The 15,673-nt window shown below is 36.3% G+C and overlaps 1 protein-coding gene across 10 annotated transcripts in view; it reads right to left on the bottom strand.

Moving 5' to 3' along the window:
* The window catches only part of PPM1L (protein phosphatase, Mg2+/Mn2+ dependent 1L), a 398,542-nt gene that overhangs the window by 125,771 nt on the left and 257,098 nt on the right, over positions 1 to 15,673 (bottom strand). For all 10 annotated transcript variants that reach the window (XM_077160934.1, XM_077160931.1, XM_077160928.1 and 7 more), the window contains one exon: positions 12,505 to 12,679. In XM_077160934.1, coding sequence (XP_077017049.1) covers positions 12,505 to 12,541 — 37 coding nt within the window. In that variant the 5' untranslated portion in view covers positions 12,542 to 12,679. The remainder of the gene's footprint in view (positions 1 to 12,504; positions 12,680 to 15,673) is intronic.

Here is a 15,673-nt window from a genome sequence, read left to right as displayed (position 1 = left end):
TCCTTGCAATTGTAAATAATGCTGCTATAAACATTGGTGTGCAAATGTCCATTTGTGTCTTTGCCCTTAAGTCCTCTGAGTAGATACCTAGCAATGGTATTTCTGGGTCATATGGCAATTCTATATTCAGCTTTTTGAGGAACCGCCAAACTGCCTTCCACAGTGGTTGCACATTTGACATTCCCACCAACAGTGAATAAGTGTGCCTCTTTCTCCACACGGAGGATGCACCTTTTACCAGAACAGTGAGACATAAATTTGTGAGACTAGCGCCATCATCCCTGAAGAGCTCTATAGTTGTACTTCTCTGTAGGTCAGTAATATCCCAGATATTACTATAAGAACTGCTGTCACTGAGCTGGAATCCTTAAACACAGTGGGGATGACCTGGATCCCAAGTTGGTAGTGATAAATATGAAGCCAGGTGGCAGCACTTAATCGCCAAAGACAGGGTAGGTGTGGCTATTACAGTAGACAGCAAACTCAAAGCAGGAGTCAAAATTATATGACTTGCAGAGATTTGTGGCATTGGCTTAAATCATGGGGTACCTAGAAATACAATAGAAGGGCAGTCTACTAAATTCTTGTTTGAACTGTATAAACAAAAGAGTTCTAGGTCAAGTGAACAGAAGTCTAACCTGAATTACAAAAACACAGTCACGGTCCCTTAATCAATTTCCAGATTCGAGACAGTTTATAGACCCAGAGCCCCTTGAAGGAAAGGGAGGCCAGGTCCCTTTGGGGGAGAACCCTCTTACACTGCCACAAATTTACACTGTTAATCTTTCTCCAAGTCTTTCCTAAGGAGACCGACAGCCTTTAACCAGGGCAACTGTGCATTGGGGAAAAGGAAATGATCAGATAGTTCAGGGATTATTAGACACTGGTTCAGAAGTGACATTAATTCCAGGGGACCCAAAATGTCACTCTGATCCACCAGTCAAAGTGGGGGCCTATTGAGGCCAGGTGATCAATGGAGTTTTAGCTCAGGCCCGACTCACAGTGGGTCCAGTGGGCCCCTGGACCCATTCTGTAGTTATTTCCCCAGTTCCAGAATGTATAATTGGAATAGACATACTGAGCAACTGGCAGAATCCCCACACTGGCTCTCTAACTCATGCAGTGAGGGCTATTATGGTGGGAAAGGCCAAGTGGAAGCCACTAGAACTGCCCCTACCTAGAAAAATAGTAAATCAGAGGCAAAAATTTTCCACTGGGAAAATTCCTGTCTCTGAGACCCTGAGCTCTGCTGGTCTACAGGTTTTAGTTCCAAAAGGGGAGTGCTTCCACCAGGAGAAACAACAGTGATTCCACTGAACTGGAATCTAAGGCTGCCACCTGGTCACTTTGGGCTACTCATGCCTTTGGATCAACAAGCCAAGAAGTGGATTACATTATTGTTTGGAGTGATTGACCCTGACTATCAAGGGGAAATAGGACTGCAACTACACAATGGAGGTAAAGAAAAGTTTTCTTGGAATATAGGAAATCCCCTAGGGCGTCTTTTAGTACTACCATGCCCTGTGATTATAATCAATGAAAAACTGCAACAACCCAATCCAGGCAGGACTACCAATGGCTCTGAAACTTCAGGAATGAAGTTTTACCCCACCAGGCAAACAACCACAGCCAGCTGAAGTGCTTACTGAGGGTAAAGGGAACATAGAATGAGTAGTGGAAGAAGGTAGTGATAAATATGAACTATGACCATGTGATCAGTTACAGAAACAAGGACTGTACGCAATTTTGTTCCTGTTATACTATTTAAGTTGTAAGATAATCAAGTTTAAGAATGAATATTACCCAAGGACTTGCACCCTATTGTGGAGGGATTTAAGGTGTTTCCAGTTATATGCAGGACAGTTGAGTATTGTTCGGCAAAAGAAAAAAATGTGTGTTTTATTTTTTTTTATTCAGAAATTAGGTATGGTTTAAGGTGATATGTATAGCTGCCAAGTTGACAAGGATGGACTGTCACGGTCAGGTTCATGTGTCAACTTGGCCAAGTGGTGGTACCTGTTTGTCTGGTTGGGCAAGTGCTGGCCTGTCTGTTGCAACGAGGACATTTCATAGAATTAGATCATGATCACATCAGCTGCATCTGCAGCTGATTCCATTTGTAATCAGCAAAGGGGAGTGTCTTCTGCAATGAGTGATGCTTAATCTAAACACTGGAAGCCTTTTAAGGAGGATTCAGTTGAGGCAGGCTCTCTTTCTGCTTCACCTGGTGAGCCTCCCCTGTGGAGTTTGTTCAGATCCTCCATCACAATTATTGGCTTCACAGCCTGCCCTGCAGATTTTGGACTCTGCATTCCCATAGTCACATGAGACACTTTTATAAATTTTATATTTGCAAGTGTTCCCTGTTGATTCTGTTTCTCTAGCGAATTCTAACTAATACAGAAGGAAACTTCCTCAACATGCTTAAGGACATGTATGTAAAACTCACAGCTAACATCACACTCAATGGTGAAAGACTGAAAACTTTCCCTCTGAGATCTGAAACAAGACAAGGATGTACTCTGTTACCACTATTATTCAAAATTGTTCTAGCTAGAGCAGTTAGGCAAGAAAAAAATAAAAAGCACCTAAATTGGAAAGGAAGAAGTAAAACTTTCACTATTTGCAGATGGTATGATACTATATTTAGAAAGTCATGAAAAATCTACAACAAAACTACTAGGGCTAATAAACGAGTTCCACAAAGTAGCAGGATACAAGATCAACACCCCAAAATCAATATTCCCAAATCAGTGTATTTTCTATATACTACCAATGAGCAATCTGAGGAGGAAACAGTGGAAAAACTTCCATTTACAATAGCAACTATATGAACCTAAATAAATGGAAGGACATTCTTTTTTTTAACATGGGCAGGCACCGGGAATCAAACAAGGGTCCTCTGGCATGGCAGGCAAGCATTCTTGCCTGCTGAGCCACCATGGCCTGCCCAGAAGGACATTCTTTATTGCTGGATTGGAAGACTAAATATTAAGATGTCAATTTTACCCAAATTGATTCAGAGATTCAACACAATTTTTAAAAATTCCAACTGCCTACTTTGCTGAAATAGAAAAGCCAATTATCAAATTTATTTGGAAAGGTAAGGTTCCTAAATAGAAAGAAGAAGAATGAATTTTACTTTAAAGCATATTACAAAGCTAAAATAGTCAAAACAGCATGGTGTTAGCATAAACGTAGATGTACTGACCAATGAAATTGAACTGAGAGTTCAGAAATAGATCCTCAGATCTATGGACAACTGATATTTCACAAAGCTGCCAAGTCCACTCAACTGAGTAGAACAAATGGTGCAGGGCAACTGGATATCCTTATGCAAAAGAATAATAGAGAACTCCTATCTCACACTTTTATAAAAGTTAAAAAGGATCAGACACCTAAATATAGGACCTAGGATCATAAAATTCCTAGAAGTAAACATAGGGAAGCAATATCAAGATCCTGTGGTAGGCAATGGTTTGGTTGACTTTATACTCAAAGCACAAGAAGTGAAAGAAAAAAAATACATAAATGGTACCTCCTCAAAATTAAAAACTTTTGCATCTCAAAAGACTGTCAAGAAAGTGAAAAAGCAACGTACTCAATGGAAGAAAATATTTGGAAACCACATATCCAAATATAAGGGTTCAATATCTCTGTATAACAATATTATGTAAATAAATCCTACAACTCAGCAATACAAAGACAAACAACCCAATTTAAAAATGGGCAAAAGGTTTGAGTAGATATTTTTCCAAGGAGGAAATACAAATGGCTAAAAAGCACATGAAAAATGCTCAACATCACTAGCTATTAGGGAAAAGCAAATCAAAGTCATGAGATATCATTTCACACCTACTAGAATGGTCACTATTTAAAAAAAAAAAACAAACAGAAAACCACAAGTGTTGGAGAGGATGTGGAGAAATAGGGACACTTATTCACTGCTAGTGGAGTGTAAAATGGTGCAGCTACTGAGGAAGACAGTTTGGCAGTTCCTCAGGAAACTATATATAGAATTGTCATATGATCTGGCAATCCCACTACTAGGTATATACCCAGAAGAACTGAAAGCAGAGACTTGAACAGACATTTGCACACCAAGGTTCATAGTGGCATTCTTCAAAATTGCCAAAAGATGGAAGGAACCAATGAGTGAATAAACAAAATGTGGTATATACATACAATGCAATATTATTCAGCTGTAAGAAGAAATAAAGTCCTAATGCATGTGACCACACAGATGAACTTTGAGGGCATTATGTTGAGTGAAATAAGTCAAATACAAAGTACAAATATTGTACGATCTCACTTGACAGGAACTAATTACAATAAGCAAACTCATGAAGTCAGAATCTAGAATATGGTTTACCAGGGGACAGAACGGTGGTAGAGAATGGGGAGCCGATGCTCAATTTGTGCAGAATTTATATTTTAAGTTGATTGTAAATGTTTGGAAATAGATAATGGTGATGGTAGCACATATAGTGAGTGTAACTAACACTGCTGAATTATGTTTGTGAATGTGATTGATAGGAGAAATTTTGGGTCGTGTATGTAAGTAGAAGGAAAGTTAGAAGATAAAACATGGGACTATGTAAGACAGTGAACACTGTTATGGATGATGAATTGTAGTTAATAGTACAAATATAAGAATTTTCATTCATGAATTATAACAAATATGTGACACTATTACAAGAGGTTAATAATAGGGTGACAAATGGGAAAAAATACACCTAATGTAAACTATGAACTATAATTAACAGTAATATTTTAATATGCTTTCATCAGTTGTAAGAAAGGTACCATATGTTAATGCAAAGTGTCAACAATAAAAGGTATATGGAAGTATTCTATTTTTGACATGACTTGTCTATAAACCAACTTCTCTATTTAAAACATTAATAATAATTTTTTTAAAAAACATTGCTAGTGAAAAAAAACAGACACAAAGTACTACATATTATATTATTCCAATTCTATTAAATGTAAATATAAATAAATCTATAGAGACAGAATTAGACCAATGGTTATATAGGGCTGGGGAAAGATAGAGGGATTGAGAAGCGTCTGCTAAGAGGTATGAGGTTTATCTCTTTGGAGTAATGTAAATGTTCTAAAATTGAGTGTGGTGATGCCTGTACAACTCTGTGATTATACTAAAAGCCACTGATTGTCCACTTTGGATGGATTGTATGGTATATTGTACAGTGTTTATTTATCTCAATAAAACTGCTTTTAAAAATAATCACGAGGAGAATAAAAAGTAAAATGAATTTGGAAAATGTGATTTGTTTTAAAAACTCCCCATGAAACCTCTTTTACAAGATTCAGTCTGAATTATCATTTTTCCTTTTTGAAATCTAATAAACCATATAAGCAAACAGGCAATGCTGGTGAGATATTAATTCAAAATGTAAACATAGTAGTTGGAAAGCAGCATGTACAACATGGTAGGTGATTCTACGGCATTAGTTGAGAATAGTTATGTGTAAGGCACTGGCACATAACCAGTGTTACAAAAGCAAAAGAATGCATTCCTCAAAATAAGCCTGTCTTTAAAAATGCAACTGATATTAAAATTCAAGATTAACAGCTCAAGAGACTTATAACTTCTCATATGATTTTCTGATTTAAGAACTCTCTCTCAATCCTAAACCTAATTCCTTCTACCTCTAAGCTTCTACTGCTCAATACGTTCTGCACAGCAACTAATTCCATCGTACTCTAGTAGATTTTATTTCGACCATCTTCCTTCCACATGCCACCTCCCCCACCCCAAACACATACATACATAAATGTACACTGTGCATCTGGAGTGAATGGTCCTCTGGGCATTTCCAGTGGTGAGCACCACGCCTAGCTCACAGGAGTGCAATTAATGTTCAGTAATGATTAAACGAATGAACCAATGAATGTTAAATGAAGTGAAGACAGATCACACAGCGTTAAAGCATAAGAGATTTAGGAAAATAGCTAACCCAATGTCTTTCTTTACAGCTGAAGAAACCAAGCAGAAAGGTGATATGTCTCACCACAGACATGGAAACAGACCCCTGGGCTCTTGAACAATCTTTTGGATACATTCAAACTGTCAGAGGGGATAGTTACAAGAAGTTGGTATCAGAGCTGCACAGCCAATTGAATTTCTAAGTTTCTTTTGGGTCCCAGTTTTTCTCTTCCTTCCAAATCCTCCAATTCCTGTCAGCCAGCCCATCGTGAGGATATGTTTTTGAGCCCAGAAATGGGGTTCTAATAGAAGATAATGTAGAGAAACCCCACTGCCACCCCTTCCCTTAGGACCTGTTTGAGGAACACACTGAGAAATTCACATTTTTGTTAGAATGAAAAATTTTCTGAAAATCCCTTTACTGCATTTTTATGTTCTTGGAAAACTGAAAGGGCCCTAAATAATTCACACTCTCTTTCCTGTGTTTGATTTCTAGATATGTGTTCAATTTTTTTTCCCCCAAGACAGCAAGTGGTTATCCTTTTGAAATAACTGATTACTATGGCACTAATGGCTCAATTAAAGCATAGGTGTACTTTTTGGTACCGTCTATTTTAAGCTCAACAGGAGGTATACTCCAGCTGTTTTCTAAATTGCTTACAGAACATTCTCCCACCCTTTTTTAAAAGCTCTTTCTCCAAAAAGTACATTATAGTGCTTGGCATGTTTCTTCATAGCAGGTAGCTTTGCTCGGGCACAGCTCTCAGGAATTTCTAATGTAGAGTGGCATCAAGAAATCACAAAGCAAAGACTGAAAATTTAGTGTATTTCCTTCTTTTTCACTTCCTCCAGGAAAGAAGTATGTGAGTGCCTGACACTTGCAAATGGATCTGCCGGTCACCAGTTTCAGCTGATGCCCAAATGAACACAATAAAAGGCCAGTTGAGTTCCTTCCTTCTCCCACCTGTACTATCTGGCTTACTTTCTACTTATAAGTACTCTTTTTATGTGGTAGAAACACATGCTCATTGGAAAGCTATATGGGTTTATAGTGAACTATAGTTCAAAAGAGCCTTTGCTGGCCTTTGATTTAACTCTGAGAAGGAGATCTAAGCAGCAACTTAGGCAACTGTTGAGGCTAGGGACAAGATGTCACCACTACAGGGTGTTCCACCCACTACAGATACACTCAGCTTTTCCCAAAGGGAATACTCCTCTTTTTTCACACTCTCCTGCTTCCACAGCTTGGAGTCCTTGTGTCTGCAACAGAGATGATATCACTCACAAAGAAATAGGCCTAACCTCTCACAATTCCCCCAAACACAAAACCTATCATTAACAAGAGAATATGTAAGTTATTTAATTGTGTCCAAATTAAAAAAAAAAAGAAAAAAAAAGAATTGAGAGCAGAAGTTGAGATTATTCACAAAACATGAATTAATCAGCATAAAAATAATGAGGAAAGATTCCCTGTCCCAGTATTTACATGAATATTTAGGAAAGTTATGTTCTCTGAGAGAGGGTGAAATGCTGTTTTGATTTCTTCTCAAATCATGCCTCTGCTTTCCTTGGAATGCTCTATGCTAAGCCAAATCTATTGAAAAGTATGTGAATTTGTACTTTGATTCAAATTAAACATCAGATTAAAATACAGATTAAAAATCAGTAAGAAGCAAGGTATTAAAAGGATACCTTGCTTCTTACTTTGGATTTTGTTTAGCATTAATAAATGCTACTAAAAGAATCTAAGCTATCGTAATGAGACTCCATGAATGATGCTTCAAAAACTCCTCTTCCAAAACCTAGTTTTGCTTGGCTCATCCATACTCCCCATTCCACCAACAAATGTACATATCGGTACATTCATGTGCAGATGCTAGGAAAGCTGGATGATGGTCTTCTCTTAGTCAGATTTTACATACAAATTATGTCGTTTGTGTGCGGAGAGAGGAGAAAGGTAAAAGAGCAAGCAGAAAATCCACAGATAAATGCAACACTGGAGAAACTATGGCTGAGTTTCCCATTGTCAAAAGACCAGAATCTTAGTTTTAGAGCTGAAAGGCATCCTTGAGATCCTGTTTGTTCCTTCAATTTATAGGAACATGGGCTGTAGAAAGGTTTGATGACTTACTTCTAATGTCACACATCTGGTCAGCAACAGAGCTAGGAACAGTCTGGGTCTTCTGGTTCTAAGACCTCTTCCCATCATACCACAAAACCTCTTTATTCCTGCAATCACCACAACTTAAAAAGTAAACCATTTTGGTTGAAAATGTTTCTCAACTGTTTTACACATTCCCTGTTGTTATATAAAGAGTGAGATAAACATTACTGAACCTTTCCTCTGTGACTCCAGATCACCATTACAAAAACCAACAATGCCAACCCTTTAAAACAGTCTGCGAATGATCTGGCTTACACTAATGAGTAGTGTGATTCGGGGCATCTGATAACTACTTTTTACAGATTTTCTGCTTCTTTGCTCTCATTCCTTGCTGCTGTCAGTGTCTCTGCTCCAAGTATACTCCTTCCCCCACCTTCTAATTTTAATTCTAAACTGTTGCTTTCTGAAGTCTATTCTATAGAGTAATATGAAATGCACACAAATGCATGACATTATTTACCACAGCATTGTTTATAAAAGTGAAGTAAAACCAAAAACAAAATGCAAATGTCCCTTTTAGGAGAGTGTTTAGTGAATGGTACTTTCAAAACATAGAATAGCATGCAGTAATTAAAATTATCTTTACAAGAAGAGGTTTTAAGAAATAAGAAAGAGCTTATGCAATAATTTTAAGTGAAAAAAGCAATATTTTAGACTGAAAGACACACTTTTGAAATGCTTAGAAGGAAATATGTCACAGTGTTTACAAAGGTAGGATTACTGCTTACTGATTATTCTCTTATATCATTCAAACAATTTCTACTTATTTCTACAATGCAAGTGTAACACTCAAAGACAGAAAAAGGATTTTTAAAAAAGAAAACATTACAATGGAAAATATAACCTAAGAGGTCTATACAAAATAAAATATGCAAAATAAAAATACATAGATTTTAGGTGAAAAATCTAAAGCCTCCATTTTATTGGCTTGTTCACAAATTCAGTGACATGGTATGGTTGAACATATGTGGCTTTTGCTTACTTCCATTTCTTTGTTGAATTTCAGGTATGGCAGATAGCTGGACAGCTGAATTCTGGATGGGTAAAGTGCTAATGTACATATGTGTGTATGTGAGTGTGTGTGTATGTCTATTTATATAAAGGCGAAGAGAGAACAGAGAGAGAGAGAGTAAAAGAATGAATGGCAGGGAAGGGAGGGAGAAAAACTAAGCCTATGCTTTTAGACAAATGCCTAAGAATTCTTTTTCATTAACTGGGTTTTAGAAGTTTAGAAGCCCCAATGGTGGTAATTGTCATTAAATCACTCAGGCTGATTTATCAGTGGATGAGGATTTAAAGACAAATTAACCTCTCTAGAGGCTGGGATATCTTCCAATTAACCACTTGCTAAAACTGGGAGGGATAAAATAAGAACATGAAGAAGTCAAAACTGGGATAGTGTGTGTGAAGAAGCTAAGCAGGTAAAGCAAAGGTATATCTCAGTATATAGATGCTTATATCTGAAGGTATGGATAATATTATTATTCTATCCTAATTCCTTTGCATTATAATGAAATGTTCTGTTAAATAGTGGTATCTTTTATTTTCTCCCCTTTTACTGAAATCAAGAATATGGGTATAGAAAAGGAGACAGTGACATTTGATTTCACAACACACAATTACACTGATACACTCTTTTGTTGTTGTTAAACCTATCTTCTTTTTAAAAAAACGTTTTTTATTGTTAACTACAGTATATATATAAACAAAAGAAAGAAAAAGCAATGATTTTCAAAGTATACTTCAACAAGTAGTTACAGAACAGATTTCAGAGTTTGTTACAGATTACCATTCCACTGTTTCAGATTTTCCTTCTAGCTGCTCCCAAACACTGCAGGCTAGAAGAATTTTTTTGTGTGTGTGAAAAATAACATAGATACAAAAAAGTAATAAACTTCAGAGCACTTCTCCATACACTGGTTCATTCTTACCTATATACAGACTCCACCACATCGACCATCCTGTGTCACATGATGTAGGGATAACCAGGGGCAAATTGAGTGAATGATTTAACAAACAGATACTGCTTGAGTTCTCAAAGCTTCTAAAGATCATCTTTCAAAAGTTCCCTCTGTCTTCCCAAATACCACATGTCAAACAAATACTCTTCAAGTACTTTAAACTGGCTCCAGGCAGAGACACGATTCAAATCTGTTCTCATTCAGCATTATAGCATTCATTATCATTTGCAATATGATTTTTAAGCACTTCCTCAAGCATGATCATATTTTATTATGATAATAACCCCATGAGATATTATGAGACCAACATTATAGATGAAGAAACAGAAGCTCTAAGAGGTTACTTTGCTAAAGATCACAAAAGTATTAAGCCAGAGGGCAAAACCTAGAACTTATTCTAATGCTCAATCTTGTGGTTATTGTCACTGTTTCATGCTGCAGAGTTTATTGATAGATCAATTCTTTCTCAAAGTATTGGTCCCTCAAGGCCATGTATAAGTATACGACTGTGTGACAGTGCAGGTGAGTGGCAATAACTTTCCACTCACCTGTACTGTTGAGGTTGTTCTGGCTGATGTTCATTCTCGCACCCCTTCATTCACATAAAACATATCCCTCTTCTCTTCAGAATGCCATGGAAAGCTTGACCAACATTCAGTATTTCTTTATTCCATATCCCTTCAGCTTAATTTCAATAGCTTGTGGATATTATGGGGTGTACTTGCTCCCAAATTCCTGAAAAAATGAGATTCCCCTCCAGAGATCATATACATGTGTTTTAAATCCTCAGACTTGAAGTAAGACCTATGTTTTCTTACATGTCAAATTGCCCCCATATTTTCCATGCTATTCCTTCTTTTCTTCCAACTACCTATTGTTTGAACTCAATCAACGCTTATTGAGAGAATGAGAACCTGGATTAAGTGTGGTGAAAACCCAGACTAATAATGAGGAGGTCAGAGCTGAGTTCTACCACTAAGTAGAGCTCTGTTATTTTGGGCACGTCTATGGGTCTCAGTTTCTTTATCATAAAATGGTTATGAGGGCAAGGAGTGGACACACATATTGTGTTCCATGACTTCTAAGATACTATGATTATTTAAATATTATTTTGATTGGGGCTAAATCAAAATAACATTTCATTTATTCCTTGAGGGAGGAGAGAGGAGATAAATGAGAGTTCCAAAGTGAAGAACACTAAAAGCACACACAAAGACCACATAACTAATCATCTGGATAGAAGGAAACCAGCGTGTCCAGAAAAACCTAACGAAGCAAAGGAAAGTCAGAGAGAACAGAGATATTCTGGACAAATCTAGAAATGGGGATCCTGTCAGAGAGGGATGTAAAGGAGGTTATAGGATGAAACCTAAGCGTGGACAGCTGAGTAACTAGAGAAGCTGCATTAGTGGTTAGGCAAAAGGAGCATATGGTTTCTCTTTTCAAAAATATCTGCTCTTTATTTTTTTCAAGCTTGAAATCAAACATCAGCATTGAAACTGCTTAGCGTATGACGAGGAAAATATGATGCATACTAACAACTTCCTTGTAGAAATAAAAACAGAAGTTCTTTTGTTAAAACAGCCATTAATACTAGAAAAATTAAGAGAAAAAACACTAAAAAAACAGCCATTAATTTTGTCATCATTTGATTATTGGAAATCTATTTTCTTGTGCTTTTTCCTCCATTATTATTATTATTATTATTAATAAATATTTCTGCGACGTTAATTTTGCTAATTTTATTAAAGATTGTAAATAATTTCAATTAATATTATACTGGTCTTATTGAAATTGGGTATCAGCTGACAGACTATGTAATAGATAAGAAGGTGTTATAAGGAGGACTGTCCATGACTTCATTAGTAAGCTCTCTTGGAAAGAATATAAACCTATGGCAGGTAGTAAATGAAGTCTCTGGTGTGGTATTAGAACTAGGATTCATTAGTCTGAGGAGCTAATGGAAAAGAAGACAAAGTTCAGCTTGCTACCACAAGAAAACAAAAGTTCCTCTAATTTAAAAAAGAAATTTCTGAAATTAGAAAAAAAAAGTATATGAATTGAGTAATAAATTACTTGAATTATTAGATGTAAAAGTTTTCAGCTAGTATCTAAAATTGAAGGGAAATTTTAAAAGATTAATATCGATAGAAGTGTATAGTTGATAAAAGGTGAGAAAAATTTCATTGAAAAAGAGCAAAAATTTAAAGGGAATTTGATATTTAAGAGCCAGTTTTAGGAATCTCCTGATAAGGTTTGATACTAAAACTACAGAGAAGAAACTTGCTGTTAATTTACATTATATAACTTTGAATCCAGTTTGCCCTCAATCTTCTACCTCAGAAAAGGGCCTACATTTATTCAAGGTCTATAAAGAAATTTCCACAGGAAAAAATATTTGTGCGTGTATGTATTTAAGGCAAACATACCTGCTTCATCATAGGATACAGTCAATTTTTCTAGCATTTCTCGGTCAATTGACAGAATCTGCTGCTCAAGGATGGTCTGGTAAGACAATACGCTGTTTTCTTTATCTTTCTCATAGTCCTGAAGATGCTGTTTCAGGGCCTCTGGGAGTCGAGATTTTACATATTCAGCTGCAGTCTACAGATAAAACAGACAGAGAACCCCATTAGCATTTATCTTCTTAAGACTTGCACTTAACTAGTAGGTGCTGCAGAGACAGCTCAAAACACTGTGAAAACAAATCTCTGGATACATATGTCCCTATCACTGTCATTTTTGATTCCACTGTACCCAAGTGAGGTGGATTTTTAAATAGACAGAATCACCTCTAAGAGTCTTCTATCAGATTTAAAAGTGTGGAAGATGATGGATTTGACTTGCATTCACAGAATTAGTATTCAGACTTCGAACTACTCAAGTGAATTCCAAAGGTCTCGTAAGGGTAATTTTGCTGGATACAAACCCGACTTGCCTTTTCTAGAACACAAAGGGTTAGTCACTCATCTCAGAAGTGAGCTCATCCATGGGATGGCATCCATATCTCTGTTAATGCTTGTACAGGAACTCTCCTAGAGTGAACAGGAAGAACCCTCTGCTAGTGCTGATAACAAATGTAAAGTAAAAACAAAGAGATCTAAGACAGGAAGGCTCTTAACCTGAAAAAGAAGAACTCTTCACCACTTGACCTTTATATATATATATATATATGTATGTACATATTATTAACAACACACACCCAAACTAGGAAACCTCTAAAATTATATTCAGTGCTCTTCAACCGGGTCACGAGTCACACGTGAGTAAGAAGAAATGACCTTCCCAAAGGTTCTGATATGTCCTTCTGCTGAACTGGGATGGTATCATATTCTTCTCTAAACCAGCTGAGAATCATGGTTTCAATTAATTTTAAGGGAGAAATTAAGTAATAGAGGGAAATTCTGAAATTCTTAACATACCTCTTGCAGATTTTATGAGTTTGGTGTCTCCTTGCAATGTGGTCTTATATTACCTACACAGTGTCTAATGTCAATAAACCAATAAATGGAGGTATACATATACTGCTTTAAATTATACTCAACCAGTAGGAAACTTAAATAAAAGAAACTAATAAAGATTGTCTATGGGGTATGAGGCCTAGAATTATGTGAAGACCTGTCTACCTAGCTTACTTTTGTTTGTTTTGTTTTCCTTTACTAATAGCTATAAAAATAAGTTTGAATAAAGCACATGCAAAATAAGTTAATATTAAACACATAGACATATGCTTATCAACAGGAGCTCAGTTTTTCTCATTTATAGAATAAAATGAGAATCTGAATAATATATATGAGAGCCTTTGGGGAAAAAAAGAAATAGGCTTGTATGTCCTGACAAGGAAAGACATCCATGCTATGTGGTTAAGCTGAAAACAAAGGTACAGAACAGAATACAAGGATAATATATCCTTTTTATATAAAAAAGTACATATATGCATATATTGTAGTTATTATCACATATGTATGGAAAAAGACTTAGAAGGATAAACCAGTTGGGGAAAACACTCACTTTCCACATTTCCATATTGTTTGAATGTTTCTTACTATTATGATATTTAAAAATCATCTTTAAGATGTTTCTTTATAACTTTCACAGTTTTCCTTTTAAATATTAGCACAATTAAGGATGAAAAAAGTTTTGCCAGAACAGTGGAAACTCTCTTCCCAGAAAAAGTCCACTGGGAAATGGTGGGGAAAGGTTGTATTTCAGTCTTAAGTAGCCAAACATAGCACACAATGCTTTTTATTTCAGGTTTACATTTGGATTCCCTAAGTCAATTGCTGATGAAATTAAAACTTTAAAATATCACCAAACATTGCTCAATTTCTCTGCCAACCAGCTAGTACAGAACAAACAAAATTATTCCATAAAATGTAAACAGACTCAGTACATTAGGACAACATATTTAATTCTGAAGTTCAATAACAACTTTCTCCTGACAATAGAAAATGAAGAGACACACTGCAGAACAACTTCTTTATAAAAAGCAATTTACTGTGGTGAAATTCACATAACATAAAATTAAGCATTTTAAAGTGAATAATTCAGTGTCATTTAGTATACTCGCAATAAGAGCAACTATTTTTAAATTCACACTTTAAAAATAGTTCCAGGGTGGGCCACGGTGGCTCAGCAGGCAGAGTTTTCACCTGCCATGACAGAGACCCAGGTTCGATTCGCGGTGCCTGCCCATGAAAAAAAAAAGGTTCCATAATTCACATTTCACAAAAATTGGTATACTCTATATTACTGAAAACACATCACACATTACCTTCGAATTGTGCCTACTGATTGTATTGAAATGAAAGTTAGTTTTGTAATTAAAATCATGATATACATCTTTGAACAGGCCTATAACCAAATTAGAGTTATATTTTGGCATATTATTTCTAAAACAGTATAATTTCATGTATAAAGTTTGTTCCATTGAGAAAAGATTCTTGAGAGGAACAGGAGGAAACAGCTCTAGGCACAATATTAGAATCTGTCAAAATATTTCAAGAAATCATGTTATACCGAGGTGATACTCTAAATATATTCTGATGGCAGCATTAATAAAATAGTGGCAGGCTAACTTACCAGCTTGTATGTAGGGTAAAATCAAATCTGAAACCTGACCAAGGACATTAATAAACCTAAGGATAGATGGAGGGGACTTTAAATGTACTTGTTTCAGTTTGCTAAAGCTGTCAGAAAGTAACATTCCAGAAGTGGAATAGCTTTTACGAAGGGAATTTATTAAGTTACAAATTTACAGTTCTAAGGCCAGAATAACGTCCAAACTAAGGCATCCAGGTAAAGATACCCTGACTCAAGAAAGGCCAACATTTGTCACATGGGAAGGCACATGCTGGCATCCACTGGCCCTTGTTGCAGATTCCCTTGCTTCCAGTTTCTGATGCCAGTGGTTTCCTCTCTAAGGGTCTGTAGGTCCTCACTTAGCTCCTCTGGGACACAACTCTGGGTTCTGACTTGCTTAGCATCTCATTGGAAATCACATGGCGACATCTGTTGGGTTCTCCCCATGTCTAGGCATCTGTTCTCTCTGTCAGCACTTCAAGCATCTCCAAACATCTGTATCTCTGTCAGCTCTGA

Source organism: Tamandua tetradactyla, chromosome 5 (genome assembly GCF_023851605.1).
Source record: "Tamandua tetradactyla isolate mTamTet1 chromosome 5, mTamTet1.pri, whole genome shotgun sequence".
NCBI lineage: Eukaryota > Metazoa > Chordata > Mammalia > Pilosa > Myrmecophagidae > Tamandua > Tamandua tetradactyla.
This window is presented reverse-complemented; position numbering and strand designations above follow the sequence as displayed.